Here is a 15,192-nt window from a genome sequence, read left to right as displayed (position 1 = left end):
GGATGAGCTTAGGCCCTGTCGCTGACAAGCTCTAGGACCTTGGACAAGTTGTTTTGTCTTTCTCAAGCTATTCCCTCATCCATAAATGGGCATTGTGTATGAGGATGAAGTTAAATAACAAATGTAATCCCAGACTTGACTAGCCTGGAAGGACAAAAATGTTGTCAACAGCTACAGATGCATCTCTCTGACTCTGGCTTTTATTCAAACATTCATTTCACTCTTCCCCATGAAAGAGCTTGAATGGAGATTTCTCAGTGCTTATCAAATAGGTTTGAGGTAGAGGCGATGCAGGTAAACTGAAACTGTTGACTCTATCCTCCTCCAATCATCTTTTCTCATTTCTATGCTCCACCTGAGTAATGGAATCTTTCACCTGGATATCAGAGCTTTGGAGAAGGCATTTTGTATAGGTGGATCACTGTCAAATTGAAGTTTCTGTGAGAATGAGGACTAGACCCTTCTATTCCACTGTCTTGCTGATGTCGCATGTACGTCTTAGTCTTTTTTTAAATATATTTTTATTGATTTCAGAGAGAGGGAGAGAAATATCAATAATGAGAATCATTGATCAGCTGCCTCCTGCACACCCCCTACTGGGGATCGAGCCTGCCACCCAAGCATATGCCCTTGACCAGAATTGAACCTGAGACCCTTCAGTCCAGAGGCTGGCATTCTAACCACTGAGCCAAACCAACTAGGGCTGTCTAGCTTCGTCTTTTTATGTCCTAAGTTAAATGGAAGAAAATGATTCATTCTATGTGTTCCTCCTGGCATCCAAATGATGCAGATTCCCTGAAAGGCATCATTTGTAGATGAAAACAAAGAAGATCAAAGAAATAACCTAATTGCTTAAATGGACAAAAATGGTATCACCTGATCTAATTTGGGAATTCAGGTTTGATTGTCTCTGGCATCTGTGCTGTTTAATCACAAAGCTTCAAAAATTGTTCCTAAGGGTCTTGGATCCAGGCATGACAGTGGTAACGATACCAATAATAAGTAGCCACATCAGCAGGGATCATAACTGCCAACCTACACCTACTCAAGGAGAACAGATTCTGTTCTCATTTATGTCATACCGGAAGCCATTTGTTGGGTCCGAGCCCCTCTGCTAGGGATGGGACCTCCTTGGAAGCTGGGAACTGGGAGATGAGAGCAGCCACAGGTAGATGGGACATGCTTTATTGCAAAGCAGCCAGCCACCCGCTGTTCAGGAGCACATTTGATACTAACTCAGACAAAAGAGGTTTCTTGCTAAAATAGTGACATCAGTGTCACATGATACATAGGAACACTGCACAGTGCATACAGTAAAACTGCTGTCATTGCCTTTGCCCGTATGGCAAATAGGCCTTTAACATCCCGCGTACTCTGGGTAGGATCCCCACACCACTTACTCTCATAACAGCCCTGTGAAGTAAGCACTAAATTGCCCATTTTACCAATGTGGAAACTAAAGTAGAGGCAGATCTTGTAACTTGCACAGGGCAACACAGCTCCCAGCCTACAGGGTTGGGATTCACACTGAGTTATGGCTCCAGAGCTGTACGCTAAGCAGAAGGTACCTCACAGCCCTGTCAGAAGCCAGCGGCCGTGGAGGAAACAGGCTGTGGAGGTGCAAGATGAATGAGAGGATTTAACCAAGGGAGCAGGAGAGCAAGGGAAAGGCTTTTTAAAAAAATTTTTGTTTTTGTGTTTTTTTTATTGCTTTCAGAGAGGAAGGGAAAGGGAGAATTAGAAACATTAGTGATGAGAATCCATGATCAGCTGCCTCCAGCACACCCCCTCCAGGGGACTGAGCCTGCAACCTGGGCATGTGCCCTGACCAGGAATCAAACTGTGACCTGGTTCACTGAGCCACACCCGCCAGGCGGGAAAGGCGTTGTTCCTTTCATGGAGTAGTAAAAGATGCTGTCCTCACAGCGAGAGCCCTATTATGCTGGATAAAGACGAGCACTAAGTGAAAGCCAGTCTACACTTACTGGCTCATCTCATGTGAAACTGTTGGTCTGTTGTGTGGTATGACTTGAGAATAAAAGCTTTCCTACACTTGATGCTCTCCAGTGAATCTTCATGTGTTGACTGAAATTACAGTAGTAGCAAGTCTTTCCCATAGACTTTGCATTTAAAGGGTTTTTTTTATCCAGTGTGAGTCATATGAATACAAGATGAGTTTGGTCGAAGGCCTTTCAACATTTATTGCATTCATGGGGCTTCCTTCCAATGTGAACTTTCATGTGTTGACGCAAATTATACTGGGAGCAAAAGGTTTTCCCACATTCTTTGCACTTAAAAGGTTTCTCGCCAGTATGGATCCAACTATGCTGGAAAAAACCAGAGTGGAAGGAGAAAGACTTTCCACATGTAGTGCATTCATAGGGCTTCTCTCCTGTGTGAATCCGCTGGTGCTCTGTGAGGTGTGACTTGCGACGAAAAGCTTTCCCACATTCACTGCACTCATAGGGCTTCACTCCCGTGTGAATCTGCATATGTTGACCCAAATTAAATTTGTAGCAAAATGCTTTCCCACAGTCTTTGCATACAAAGGGTTTTTCTCCAGTGTGAGTTTTCTGATGCTTAATTAAATTAGATTGATGGATGGCCTTTCCACATTTATTGCACTCATAGGGCTTCTCTTTAGTGTGATTCTTCATGTGTTGCCTGAGAGTAGAACTGTTGCGAAAGGTTTTCCCACACTCTTTGCACTCAAAAGGCTGTTCTCCAGTGTGAATCTGTTGGTGCTGCATGAGGTCTGATGTACAGCTGAAGGTTTTCCTACACTGTGTGCACGCATAGGGCTTTGCTTTCGGATGAACATAGTCACGTGCAAGATCCCAATTCTTGGTGTTCCTGCATCCACTATATTCATAATGGTTCTTCCCAGTTTGATTCCTGGGGTTTTTTAGTCTGTGTGTATCACTGTTATGGAGAACACCTACTAGAGAGACTCGCTCCTGTAAAACCCTTGAGCGTAGACTATTATCTGACCCCAAATCATTGCATTTAGGGTGCATCTCTTTGTGGGGGTCTGTCACTGGCCTTAAGACTTCTTGCATTTCCGACAGCCCTTCCTGAGTTTTGGTTTTTCCAGCCCTGGAGTCCCTTGACGCTCCCTGCCTCATCCATCCCCGAAGTGAGGATCTCTCAGACAGGAGCAGCTGAGAAGTGGTAGTCTCTGATTTTTCTCTGGCTCCTGAAAAGAAATAATAACACAAGAATGACTTATTAGTGATGCCAACATAAAGAAACAAAATTACTACTTTTTTTTTCTCCAAAATTACTACTTTTATTAGAGAGAAAATGATGAAAACAATGTCTCTGTGCCTATTTTGTTTTCACATCTTTGAACCCAAGGTTTACAATTTGTTCCTTTCTCTTGCTTGAGCTCTTGTCATTTAAATAAGGGAAACTAGGAGAAACCAAGATGGCGGCATAGGTAAACACCGGAGATTGCTGCCTTGCACAACCACTTTAAAAATACAACTAAAAGACGGAACGGACATCACCCAGAACCACAGGAAGGCTGGCTGAGTGGAAATTCTACAACTAGAAGGAAAGAGAAAAGCATACCGAGACTCAGAGGAGGCGCAGTGCGGAAGTAAAATACTAAGGTGAGGAGGTGCATGCGGAGCAGGCTGGCAGCTGAGGGCGCCGTTGTCTTTTTCAATCGGGAGGGAGTCTCAGGCTCTGAGCTCCAGTTCCAGGCAAGTCTCTAGGGACCCAGACTCATACGGGAGAAGCGGGACTATCTGGCAGCGGTCGGAATTCGAGGGCAGCTTTCTCTCCAAGGGGCTTGCAGCGATTACTGGGACATTGAGAAGCAAAGCCTCTGAGGGCAAGACTGAGAGCAGCCATAACTGCTGGCCCCGCCCTGTTGATCCAGTGGGACCCGCCCCGCCCAAGCCCTACAGGGAGGCTTTTGCTGGATAGCCTCAGGCAAAGGCTAGATTAGCACCTCCCTAGAGATCCAGGAGCCAGGAAACCCAGAGGTCAGAGTGGGACCATCCAGTTTGAAGCCCTGTGGAAACATAAAGGACACACTTGGGGGCGGGGGGGAGACTCAGTGAGCACCAAAGCCCCATTGAAGCAAGTCTTGCCCCAGAGGGGTGTCTCCAGCACAGAAGTTCTCCCACTGCAGACACAGCTGATTCTCACAGCCAATTGGCCTGGAGGCCAATTCCTTCCGGTGATACCTACAACAATCAAAGCTTAACTACAACAAGACTGCACAAAGCCCACAAGGGGGTGCAGGAAGAGTGTCCTCCTCAGGTAACTGGGGAGGCTGAACCACTGGGCCCTAGAGGACACTTAGCACAGAAAACCACTGTATCAACACAGGGAAGCATAAAAAATGCAGAGACAAAGAAACAGGACACAAATGACAGAAAAGGAGGAAAGCAAACTAGAGTTCAAAACCACACTTTGAAGGTCTTTCAATAATTTTCTAGAAACTGCTGATAAACTTAATGAGATCTACAAGAAATCTAATGAGACCCTCGAGGTTGTGATAAAGAACCAACGAGAAATTAAGCATACACTGACTGAAATAAAGAATATTATACAGACTCCCAACAGCAGACTAGAGGATTGCAAGAATCAAGTCAAAGATTTGAAATACGAAGAAGCAAAAAATACCCAACCTGAAAAGCAAAATGAAAAAGAATCCAAAAATATGAAGATAGTGTAAGGAGCCTCTGGGACAGCTTCAAGCACACCAACATCGAATTACAGGGGTGCCAGAAGAAGAGAGAGAGCAAGATATTGAAAACCTATTTGAAGAAATAATGACAGAAAACTTCCCCTACCTGGTGAAAGAAATAGACTTACAAGTCCAGGAAGCAGAGAGAACCCCAAACAAAAAGAATCCAAAGAGGACCACAGCAAGACACATCATAATTAAAATGCCAAGAGCAAAAGACAAAGAGAGAATCTTAAAAGCAGCAAGAGAAAGAAAGTCAGTTACCTACAAGGGAGTACCCATACGAATGTCAGCTGATTTCTCAACAGAAACTTTGCAGGCCAGAAGGGAGTGGCAAGAAATATTCAAAGTGATGAATGCCAAGAACCTACAACCAAGATTACTTTATCCAGCAAAGCTATCATTCAGAATTGAAGGTCAGATAAAGAGCTTCACAGATAAGAAAAAGCTAAAGGAGTTCATCACCACCAAACCAGTATTATATGAAATGCTGAAAGGTATCCTTTAAGAAGAGGAAGAAGAAGAAAAAGGTAAAGATACAAATTATGAACAACAAATACACATCTATCAACAAGTGAATCTGAAAATCAAGTGAATAATCTGATGAACAAAATGAACTGGTGATTATAATAGAATCAGAGACATAGAAAGGGAATGGACTGACTATTCTTGATGGGGAAAGGGGTGTGGGCGATGCGGGAAGAGACTGGACAAAAATTGTGCACCTATGGATGAGGACAGTGGGTGGGGTGTGAGGGAGGAGGTTGGGGTGGGAATTGGGTGGAGGGGAGTTATGGGGGGGGGGAAAGAGGAAAAATGTAATAATCTGAACAATAAAGATTTAATTAAAAAAAATAAAAAAATAAAAAAGGGAAACTCAAGAGGGGGTGCTTGGGCACAGAACAGGATCTGGTGGGAGAACCCTCCTTACATTCCAAAGTCAAGGAGAGTGGACAGTATAAGGATGACATCACATACAATAGGTTGGCTCTGAGAGGGAGCATCTCATCATGGTGCTAGGATAGCACAAGCAGAGGCACCAATTCCCTTCCAGATGGGAGAGGGAAAGAGATCACAAGGGGTTTCCCAGGAGGTGTGCCAGCTGTTTCCTAACAGAGAGGCAGAAACCACCTGACAGAGGAAGTGGAAGGGGTGCTGTGAAGGAGAAAGAATGTACAAAGTCCATTCTGAGTGAGACATGGATGGCTAGGGAAGCTCAGCACATGAGAGGCTGTTGGTGGTATGGAGCTAGAGACAGACAGAGGCAGAGGGCAGGCAGATGCCCAGGACTCTGACTTGGGTGCCAGTGAGCACAGTCACTGCTATCCCCTGACAAGGTTTCCAAGGCAGAAGTGAGCACAATCTGAGGGGGCAGGTGGAGTCAGCTGTGCCAGAGAAACAGGCAAGTTAAAAGACACAAAACAGCTAGAAGAGGTTAATGGAGGAGAATGGGGGACATATGTAATACTTTCAAAAATAAAGATTAAAAAAAGACATAATCTGGATAGTGAAAATTTTAAACACTTAATTAGAGGCATCATGAGAATGGAAATGTTAACAATATAAGTGTTCATTCTTCTTCAATGAATCTATTAATTCCATAAGCCCTAGATAAATTCACAACAGCGTTTTTCAGAGAACTCAAAAAGATAATTCTAGATCTTATGTGGAAGAGTAAAGGGACACAATTATAGGGCCAGATGATTTACTGCTAAATTCTACAAAACATTTAAGGAAGAAATAATAACAAATATCTAATACCAATTCTATATAAGCTCTTCCAGAAAAAAAGAGGATGAAATACTCCCCATCTCATTTTATGAGGTCATCATTACCTTAATACTAAAATCAAAACCAGATATTATTAAAATTATAAACTAACATTTCTCAAGATCATAGACACAAAAATACAGAATGATATATTAACAAACTGAATCCCAAATGTAAAAAAGAATGGAAAGTCCATGCAGGAATAAAAGGCTGGTTCACCATTTAAAAATAAATCCATGTAAATGACCCTATTAAAAGACGTAGGGCCCTGGCTGGTGTGGGTCAATTGCTTTAAGCATCCAGGCAAACACCAAAAGGTAGCTGTTTTGATTCCCGGTCAGGGTACAAACTCGGGTTGGGGAGTTTGATCCTGGGTTGGGAGTGTGTGGGAGGCAATTGATAGATGTTTCTCTCTCCTTCTCTTTTTCACTTCCCCTCTCTCCCTTTTCTCTGAAAAAACAAACAAAAAACTCTGGGTTCTGGATTCTTTAAAAAAAGACTAAAAAGGAAAACTATATGATCACATCAGCAGACAGAAAAATCAGTAAGTAAAACTCAACATCCAGTCATGATTTTAAAAAAGACTAAGTATAAATGTAATCATATGTGCAGAATTTATATGCTGAAAACTACAAAATGTTGGTGAAAAAAATCAGAGCATCCCATATAATAAAGAGGTAATATGCAAATTGACCCTCATGCCATCACAAAATGGGGATGTGCACAGTGGAGGTGGGCCAGCAGGGGCGGGGTCAGTGGCTGCTCCATGCAGCTTCTGCCGGGGTCCCTGTGTCCCTGTGGGGATGTGGGGGTCCCGGTGGCCGCTTTGCGCAGCTTCTGCCAGTGTTTCCGCAGCCCCGTGTGCATGCCACGGGGGCTGGGCCTGGCAGCTGCTGCCTGCAGCCCAGAGGCGGGGCATTGGGGTGGCACTCCAGGACTTGGGGCTGTCCCGTGGTGCGCCGGCCATGTGGGGCAGGACTCCAGGACTCAGGGCAGTTCCATGGCATGGGGAGTGGGGGTGGAGTGATATCCCGGGTCTCGTGCGATTTCGCGCGACAGGTCACTAGTATCTAAATAAATGGAAAGATATTCTATGGTCATGGGTTGGAGTATGCAGTACATGCTCAGTTGTTGAGTGTCGACCTAGTTTGATTCCTGATCAGGGCACATGGCTGGGTGGTGGGCTCAATCCCCAGTAGGGAGCGTAAAGGAGGTGGCCAATCAATGATTCTCTCTCATTATTGATGTTTCTGTATCTTTCTACTTCTCCATTCTTCTCTGAAATCAATAAAAATATATATATTTTAGAATCTTACTGGGATTACAGAACAAAGAAAAAATATATATTTTAAAAAAGATATCAACTCTCCCTAATTCTTTAGATTAAACACAATCCCAATAAAAATTCCATCAAGTTCCTTTTGAAGATATATAAAATGTATGTGAAAAGGCAAAGGCTATCACATTGACAAAATAATTCAGAAAAAGAACAAAGTCAGAGAATACACCTTACCCAATTTAAAACCAACTATGAAGTTATAGTAATCAAAACTGGTGTTGGCAAAAGTAAATACACACATAGATCAGTGAAACGTAACAAAGAGCCTAGAAATATTACCCTCAAACATAGTAAACCCCTTTTTGAAAGATGCATAGTCAATTCAATAGGGAGATAGTCTTTTCAATGAATGGCTCTGGATGTTCACACGGGGTAAAAAATATACCTTGACACACACCTCACATCTTATAGAAAAAATAACACAAAATGGATCATAGACTTAAATATAAAAACATAAAATTTTTAAAGAAACACAAAGGAGAAAATCTGTGAGACCAGTGTTTGGCAATGAATACTTGGCTATGAAAAGAAAAGCACAATTGTTGAAAGGAAAAATTCAGCTTTAGTAGTAAATTGAGCTTTACCAAAATTAAAAATGTTTGCTCTATTGTTAAAAGAATGAAAATACATCCCTGGCTAATTTGGCTGAGTGGATAGTGCGTCAGCCTGTGGACTGATTCTGGTCAAGGGCATATGCCCAGGTTGTGGGCTCGATCCCAGTAGGGGGCGGGCAGGAGGTAGCCGATTGAAGATTCTCTCTCATCATGGATGTTTCTATCTCTCCCTCTCCCATCCTCTCTGAAATCAATAAAAAATATATTTTTTAAAAAATAAATGAATGCAAATACAAGCCACAGATTGAAATAAAATATTTGCAAATCACAATAAAGGACTCATATCTAGAATAGAAAATACTTAGAGCTCAAATATAAGAAAACTAGGGGCCCGGTGCACGAAATTCGTGCACTGGGTGTGGGGCGGGGGGGAGTGTCCCTCAGCCCAGCCTGCCCCCTCTCACATACTGGGAACCCTCAGGCGTTGACCCCCATCACCCTCCAATCACAGGATTGGCCCCTTGCCCAGGCCTGACGCCTCTGACAGAGGCGTCAGGCCTGGGCAGGGGACCCTCATTTCCCCCCATCACTGGTTCTGCCCCCAGCCCAGGCCTGATGCCTCTGGCCTAGGCGTCTGGCCCGGGCAGCGGGGACCTGCAGTGGCAGCGGGGGGCGCCACGATCACGCGGGCTCCGCCCCTGCCCCTGCAGGACACCTCTGGCTGAGGCGTTTGGCCCGGGTAGCAGGGACCCACAGCTGCAGCGGCCCCACGATCGTGGGTTCCGCTTTAGGCCCAGGCAAGGGGCCCCTAGCTCCTGGGACTGCCAGCTTCGACCGTGCCCAGCTCCCATCGCTGGCTCCACCCCTACTTCCTGCTATCACTGGCCAGGGTGGAAAAGGCGCCTGATTCTCCGATCATGGCTGGGGGGCAGGGCAAAGGCGGCCCCAGGGCCGCCTTTGCCCTGCCCCCCAGTTCTTAGCTCCCCCCTGGGTTTCCGATCACTGTAAGTGGCAGGGGGCTTCTTCCTGCTTTCCCTTTCGCCTCCCTGCATTGTGCCTACATATGCAAATTAACCGCCATCTTGTTGGCAGTTAACTGCCAATCTTAGTTGGCAGTTAATTTGCATATAGCCCTGATTAGCCAATGAAAAGGGTATCGTCGTACGCCAATTACCATTTTTCTCTTTTATTAGTGTAGATAACAACAACAAAATGAGCAGAAGATCTGAACAGATAATTCACAAAAGAAAATATATGGAAAAAAAGTAAGCATATGTCATTGTCAATCACTTGTCATTAGAGAAAAAAATTAGAACCACAATGAGTTACCTCTACATATGTTAGAAATGGCTAACATTAAAAAAAACACACACACATAAAAACCAAAAACCCTGGCAATACCAAATGCTGGTAAAGATATGGAATGAGGAATTCTCACTCATTACTGGTGGGAATGCCAAATGCTATAGCCATTTTGGAAGGCATTTTGTCAAGTTCCTAAAAAGTTCAAGCAATCCAATTCCTAAATGAACTGAAACCTTATGTTTACACAAAAACTTGTATGTGAATTATTACGGCAGACAGGACTGTGAATGGATAAACAAACTGGTACATATCCATATACTGTGATACTATTTGGAAACAAAAAAGAATGAACTGTGGATTCACTCAATGATGTGGATGAATATTAAATGCACTTTGCAAGCTCCCACCGCCTGTGTCTGTGTCCATTGGGTGGGAATGGCTGGGGAGAGAGGGGGGGTCAATTGGGGAAAAGGGAGACATATGTAAAACTTTAGACAATAATAAAAAATAAAAAAAAATTTCCCCCCCAAAATAAATAAATGCATTTTGCAAGTGAAAAAGCCAGATTCAAAAGTGTTACAGATTCCATTCACATAACATTTGGAAAGAGGAAAACTATGGAGACAACACAGACTATATGCCAGTGAATGGGGAAGGGGAGAGTGGTTGACTATATAGGAGATGCCAAGGGTCATTTGTATATAATGAAACTATATTGTATTTTACTGGGCTGGACAGTACATGCCTCTATGCATTTTTCAAAACCCAAAGAACTGTACATCACAGTGAGTGAATATTAATGTGTCCAAATTAACAACAACAATAACACCCCAGGATGTCAGGGGATTCCAGAATGGAGTGCAGACTGTGACAAATTAACTTGAGTGAATTGTAAAGGTGTGTATGGCATTACCTCAGTGAAGGAGGTGGGGGAGAAACAAGTACTTTTGGAAAATGGTGTTTTGACAGTACACTGTAAGGCTAAAGACAAAAATAACTACAGTTGACCCTTGAACATGGGGATGGGGAGGTTTAGGGGTACCCACCACCCACCCAGTGGAAAATGCACATATAAATGAAATCATCTCTGCAAACGTGAATTCCCAATCACGGATTCAAAATATGTATGTAAATATTATACTCTAGTTAGTAATCTGTTTCCCAGGGAGACTACTTCACAAGTATAATGGAATTGAAAAAATAAGTTAATAAATGGCAGATAATGGAAGCCAGGTTTTCATGGTCACACAAAGAAGTTGCAAATAAGCAAAGAAGGAAGGCTAGAATGAATCATGTCAAAGAACGAAGTTATTAAGAACAGAGTTCAACTATATGCAACCACAAGAATGAATCTCAGAGACATACTAGAATATACAGTCGGGTTCCATTTACAATAATTCTAGAGCAGTCACAATGAACCTATGGTGACAATCTAGATAAGGTGACCTTTCCAGGACGGAGCAGCAGAGCTCCTGACTTGCTGGAAGCACTATGCGTGTCTGCCCTGGGTGGGGGCTGTTCGGGCTCGTATCTGTGTAAAAATCCATCAGTGAGCTCTAAGATATGTGCGTATTGCTGGATGCAGGTAAAAAACTAGAAGAAATAAGAGTAGTGGGGCTAAGGAAGTCAAGTGTAGGCAACTTTTCCAAGAATAAGACAACTCCTCCAAGAGTTTGGTTGTACAAATGTATTAGTCAACGTTTAGAAACTGCCATGGAGCCAGGACTGTTTTGTGTGTTTTATTTTCCCCAAGCAAGCACCCTGAGCATGGGTTTTTGTTTTGCTATGTTGAATAGATGTAGATAAAAATAGAAAAGAGCCTGGCCAGTGTGGCTCAATGGTTGAGCATCAACCTACGAATCAGGAGGTCAGGGTTTGATTCCTGGTCTGGGCACATGCCTGGGTTGCAGGCACGATCCCCAGTGTGGAGCATGAAGGAGGCAGCTGATCAATGATTCTCTCTCATTGATGTTTTTCTCTCTCCCTCCTGCTTCCTCACTGGAAAAAAAAAGAAAAAAGAAAGAAACAGAAAATAAGTGAAGAAGTGAGGTCCCAGGGAAGGCAGGAGATGTGAGTTAGTCTCTGGCACAGGAAGTGGGCACGGTAGGGGGCAAGATCTCTTCCATAGAGAAAGGGAGCTACAGGTATGAGACAGACAGATGGATCTGTCAGTGGAGGAGCAAGAGCAGGACATGAAGTGGGTTGTATGCTGAGACATCAGTGGCTCAGGGATTGGTCAGTTTGGATCAATGGTTGAGTGGGTGGGAGAGCTGGTATAGGAGACGGCTGATCAGAAACAAAGAGCAGGTGTGGGCCGACCAGTTAGCAGTGTGCTGGCATCACACTGGCAGTAGGTGATGAGGGCTTAGACTAGGATGTTAGTGGTGGAGCTCATGGAGGTAGTGGATTCACTTGATGTGAAAAACAAAATAAGCAAGATGAGGATGGCTGGATGCTGGGCTGGACGGAGGCAGAGTGCTATGGGTTTGGCCAAGGTTGTTTCCCCCTTCTCGACTGTCTGAGTGACAGGTCATGCAGTGCAAGTAGAGGATGGAGGAGTGGGCAAGATCGTGATTTCCTTCGAGGCATGAAGAATCTGATGGAACATGTGGAATATAATTGAAAAATAAGTGTTTGGAACGGACTCAGATGGGCTGAGGAGGGGCTGGTGAGAGACACTCACTGGCAGGCTGAGCAGGAGAGGGGCGAGACCATGGCTCTGCAGTGCTGCCAATCAACACACTCGATGACTCCAACTGCCTTCAGCAGCTGAGATGTAGGACAGACAGATTCAAATGTCACCTTGAGGTTTTACAGTAAAAGAGGGGCAGGAAGCCAATGGAGCCAGGGATTGCTTCTGCCTGACAAACAGGATGGAAGAATGGATGCAGAGGGTGGGAACAGATTACAGGCAGATATAGTAAGATAGGCTCTTTTTCTTCTGAGTCCAGAATGACATGTGAGATACTATGCTTTGTGATTGATATCATCACATGAAAGATCCTAATAGCTGACTTTTTTTGAGCTCCTAACTACAGCCTGGGCATGGTGCTAAGCATTTTCATGCATTCACGATTATACCTTCAAACAGCCCAATGAGTTTGAAATTATTTCTACTTTTTTCAAGAGTAGGCAGAGTCAACCAAACCCATGTGCCTTCTCCTTGGGCACACAGCTGAATCCTACCTCCCTGCTACATCCAGAGGGAGGGCCAACCGCTGAGTCCTCAAACAGGATGCGAGGTGAAGTGATGCGTGTGTGCAGCTGGACTCTACCTTCCTCTCGTGAGCCCTTTGCAGGAGAATGATGCCAGGGTGACCATGAAGCCACATACGGATGACAAAGGGCACATGGTCTCTGAACAACTGTGTGAATGAACTCCCAGGCTGACCCACATGGACCCTGTTATGATTGAGAAAAATATTTTTCATGTGTTGAGCCACTGACATGTTGGAGGTTATCTGTTACTGCAGTGAGCATTAACTGAGCCTGACATAGCTAAACGAGGCCAAGCAATTGGAGCCAGAGGCTCACTCTTACCTGACAGACGAGGTTCTTCATCTGGCGGCAGTAAAGAATGTGTTGAGGAGGGAGGACAGAAGGACACCAAGACACCCAGGCACCCAAGGAGGCTGCAACAAGGAGCTTCCCACGGAGTTGCAGAGGCAACAGTTAGGCTGCCACAACACCCACTGTCTACATCTCGGCCACCCACCTGCACAGGCACTTCGGGAGAGGCCTCTCTTCACAATCCATCGCTCCTGCCTGTGCTCCGATAGGTGGACAAGCTCTGATTTGGGCACTGGGTATCCTGTTTGTGGAGAAAGAAGTAAGATACACATATTTTAGCAAAGACAAAGAAATGCCTCAGTGCTGTCTGGGACTCCACGATAGAGAAGACCGTGGAGTGAGGCTGCTGTTGTCCAAGTTGATCTGCAACCGGGAACCAACGCAAGAATACCGTCATTGGGTCCTAAACACCGAAGAAGGTGGTGCTGGCTGTCTATGCGGGTCCGCCTCCCTTGACCTCCATCCTAGAGAATCCCCGAAATTGTTCCGATGTAGTCATAGGACCCACGTGCACCAGTGCTCAAAGAACAGCATGACCACTGCTACCGACTGCTTTTCTTTACACTGGCCCACTTTAATTTTATCTTAATACCTGCCTTTAAAAAGGGAATCCTGTGTCAATTTGAGAAATTGAAAAACTAGTTTCATTCACCACAAATGGAAAGTTACTATAAGAAAATCAAAATAGTACTATTTAAAAAAATATTTTATTGATTTAAGAGAGGAAGGGTGAGGGAGAGATAGAAACATCAATGATGAGAGAGAATCATTGATTGGCTGCCTCCTGCACACCCCCCACTGGCGATGGCATGTGCCCTTGACCAGAATCGAACCTGGGACCCTTCAGTCCACAGGCCAACACTCTATCCACTGAGCCAAACCAGTTAGGGCCAAAACAGCACTATTAAGTCTCAGTGAACTCACACTGCTTGCTTAGGGCTGTGAGTCTGAGGCTGTCTCCTCTGTTGAAGAGGGAAATTACCAATAGTCAAGGGGCATTTAGAAAGACTCAGCTCGGCCCTGGCCGGGTAGCTCAGGTGGTTAGAGCATTGTCCCCCTACTCCAAGGTTGTGGGTTCGCTCCCTGGTCAGGGCACATACAAGAATCAACCAATGAATGAATAAGAAAGTGGAACAACAAACTGGTGTCTCTCTCTCTCTCTGTTCCTCTTTCTCTAAAATAGAAAACAAACAAAAAAGACTCAGCAAAAAATAAATACTATCTCCCTTAACCGGGAAGGGGGGGTGGGGGGGGGAAGGGGAGGAATCTGGCCCATAATAAGGCCCGCAAAATCATTTGGTCTGGCCCTGCTAAGGCATTAGGGTGAGTTAATTAAATGTTTGACCAAATATAGCAGGCTAGTTTAAAAAAATTTTTTGTTGTTGTTTAAAGTATGTCTCCTTTTTCTCCCACCGACCCCTCCCCAGCCACTTTCACTCCCTAGAGCAGGCTAATTTTTAAGTTGATAATTGTGTATGGCCCTTGAATGATGTTATAAATATCATAAAAATGGCCCCTGGGAAAAAAAGGTTCCCCACCCCTGCCCTAAAACCATCAGCAAGCAGGAAAGAAAAAAAAGGGAATGGCTTTCTCCGATTGCTCATCAATGCCATTTGTTGTGTTTGTACCCCCTAAAATGATCTCCCATGCCAAGAGAGGATCATGGCCCAGACTTCGGGACACAAGGGATAAACAGGTAGGCATCAGGGGTCAAGAAGTCTTTTAAGCATTTTTTTTTAAATTCTCACCTGAGGATATTTTTCTTTTGATTTTTTGAAAGATTGGAAGGGAGGGAGGAGGTAGGGGGAGAGAGAGAAACATCGATGTGAGAGTGACACATCGATTGGTTGTCTCCCGAACATGCCCTGATATAGGCCAGGGATTGAGCCTGCAACCAAGGTACGTGCCCTTGACCAGGAATCGAACCCGAGACCCTTCAGTCTGAGGGCTGA

The 15,192-nt window shown here is 44.5% G+C and overlaps 1 protein-coding gene across 1 annotated transcript in view; it reads right to left on the bottom strand.

The window, feature by feature from the left end:
• ZNF599 (zinc finger protein 599) overlaps positions 1 to 15,192 on the bottom strand; it is a 48,845-nt gene that overhangs the window by 22,204 nt on the left and 11,449 nt on the right. Inside the window, 2 exon segments of the mRNA XM_059665434.1 lie at positions 2,198 to 3,196; positions 13,386 to 13,481. Of these exon segments, the coding sequence (XP_059521417.1) occupies positions 2,198 to 3,196; positions 13,386 to 13,481 (1,095 nt within the window).

The sequence above is a fragment of the Myotis daubentonii genome, chromosome 15, assembly GCF_963259705.1.
Source record: "Myotis daubentonii chromosome 15, mMyoDau2.1, whole genome shotgun sequence".
Taxonomy (NCBI): domain Eukaryota; kingdom Metazoa; phylum Chordata; class Mammalia; order Chiroptera; family Vespertilionidae; genus Myotis; species Myotis daubentonii.
Note: the sequence above shows the minus strand (reverse complement) of the source record. Positions and strands in the feature narration are given on the sequence as shown.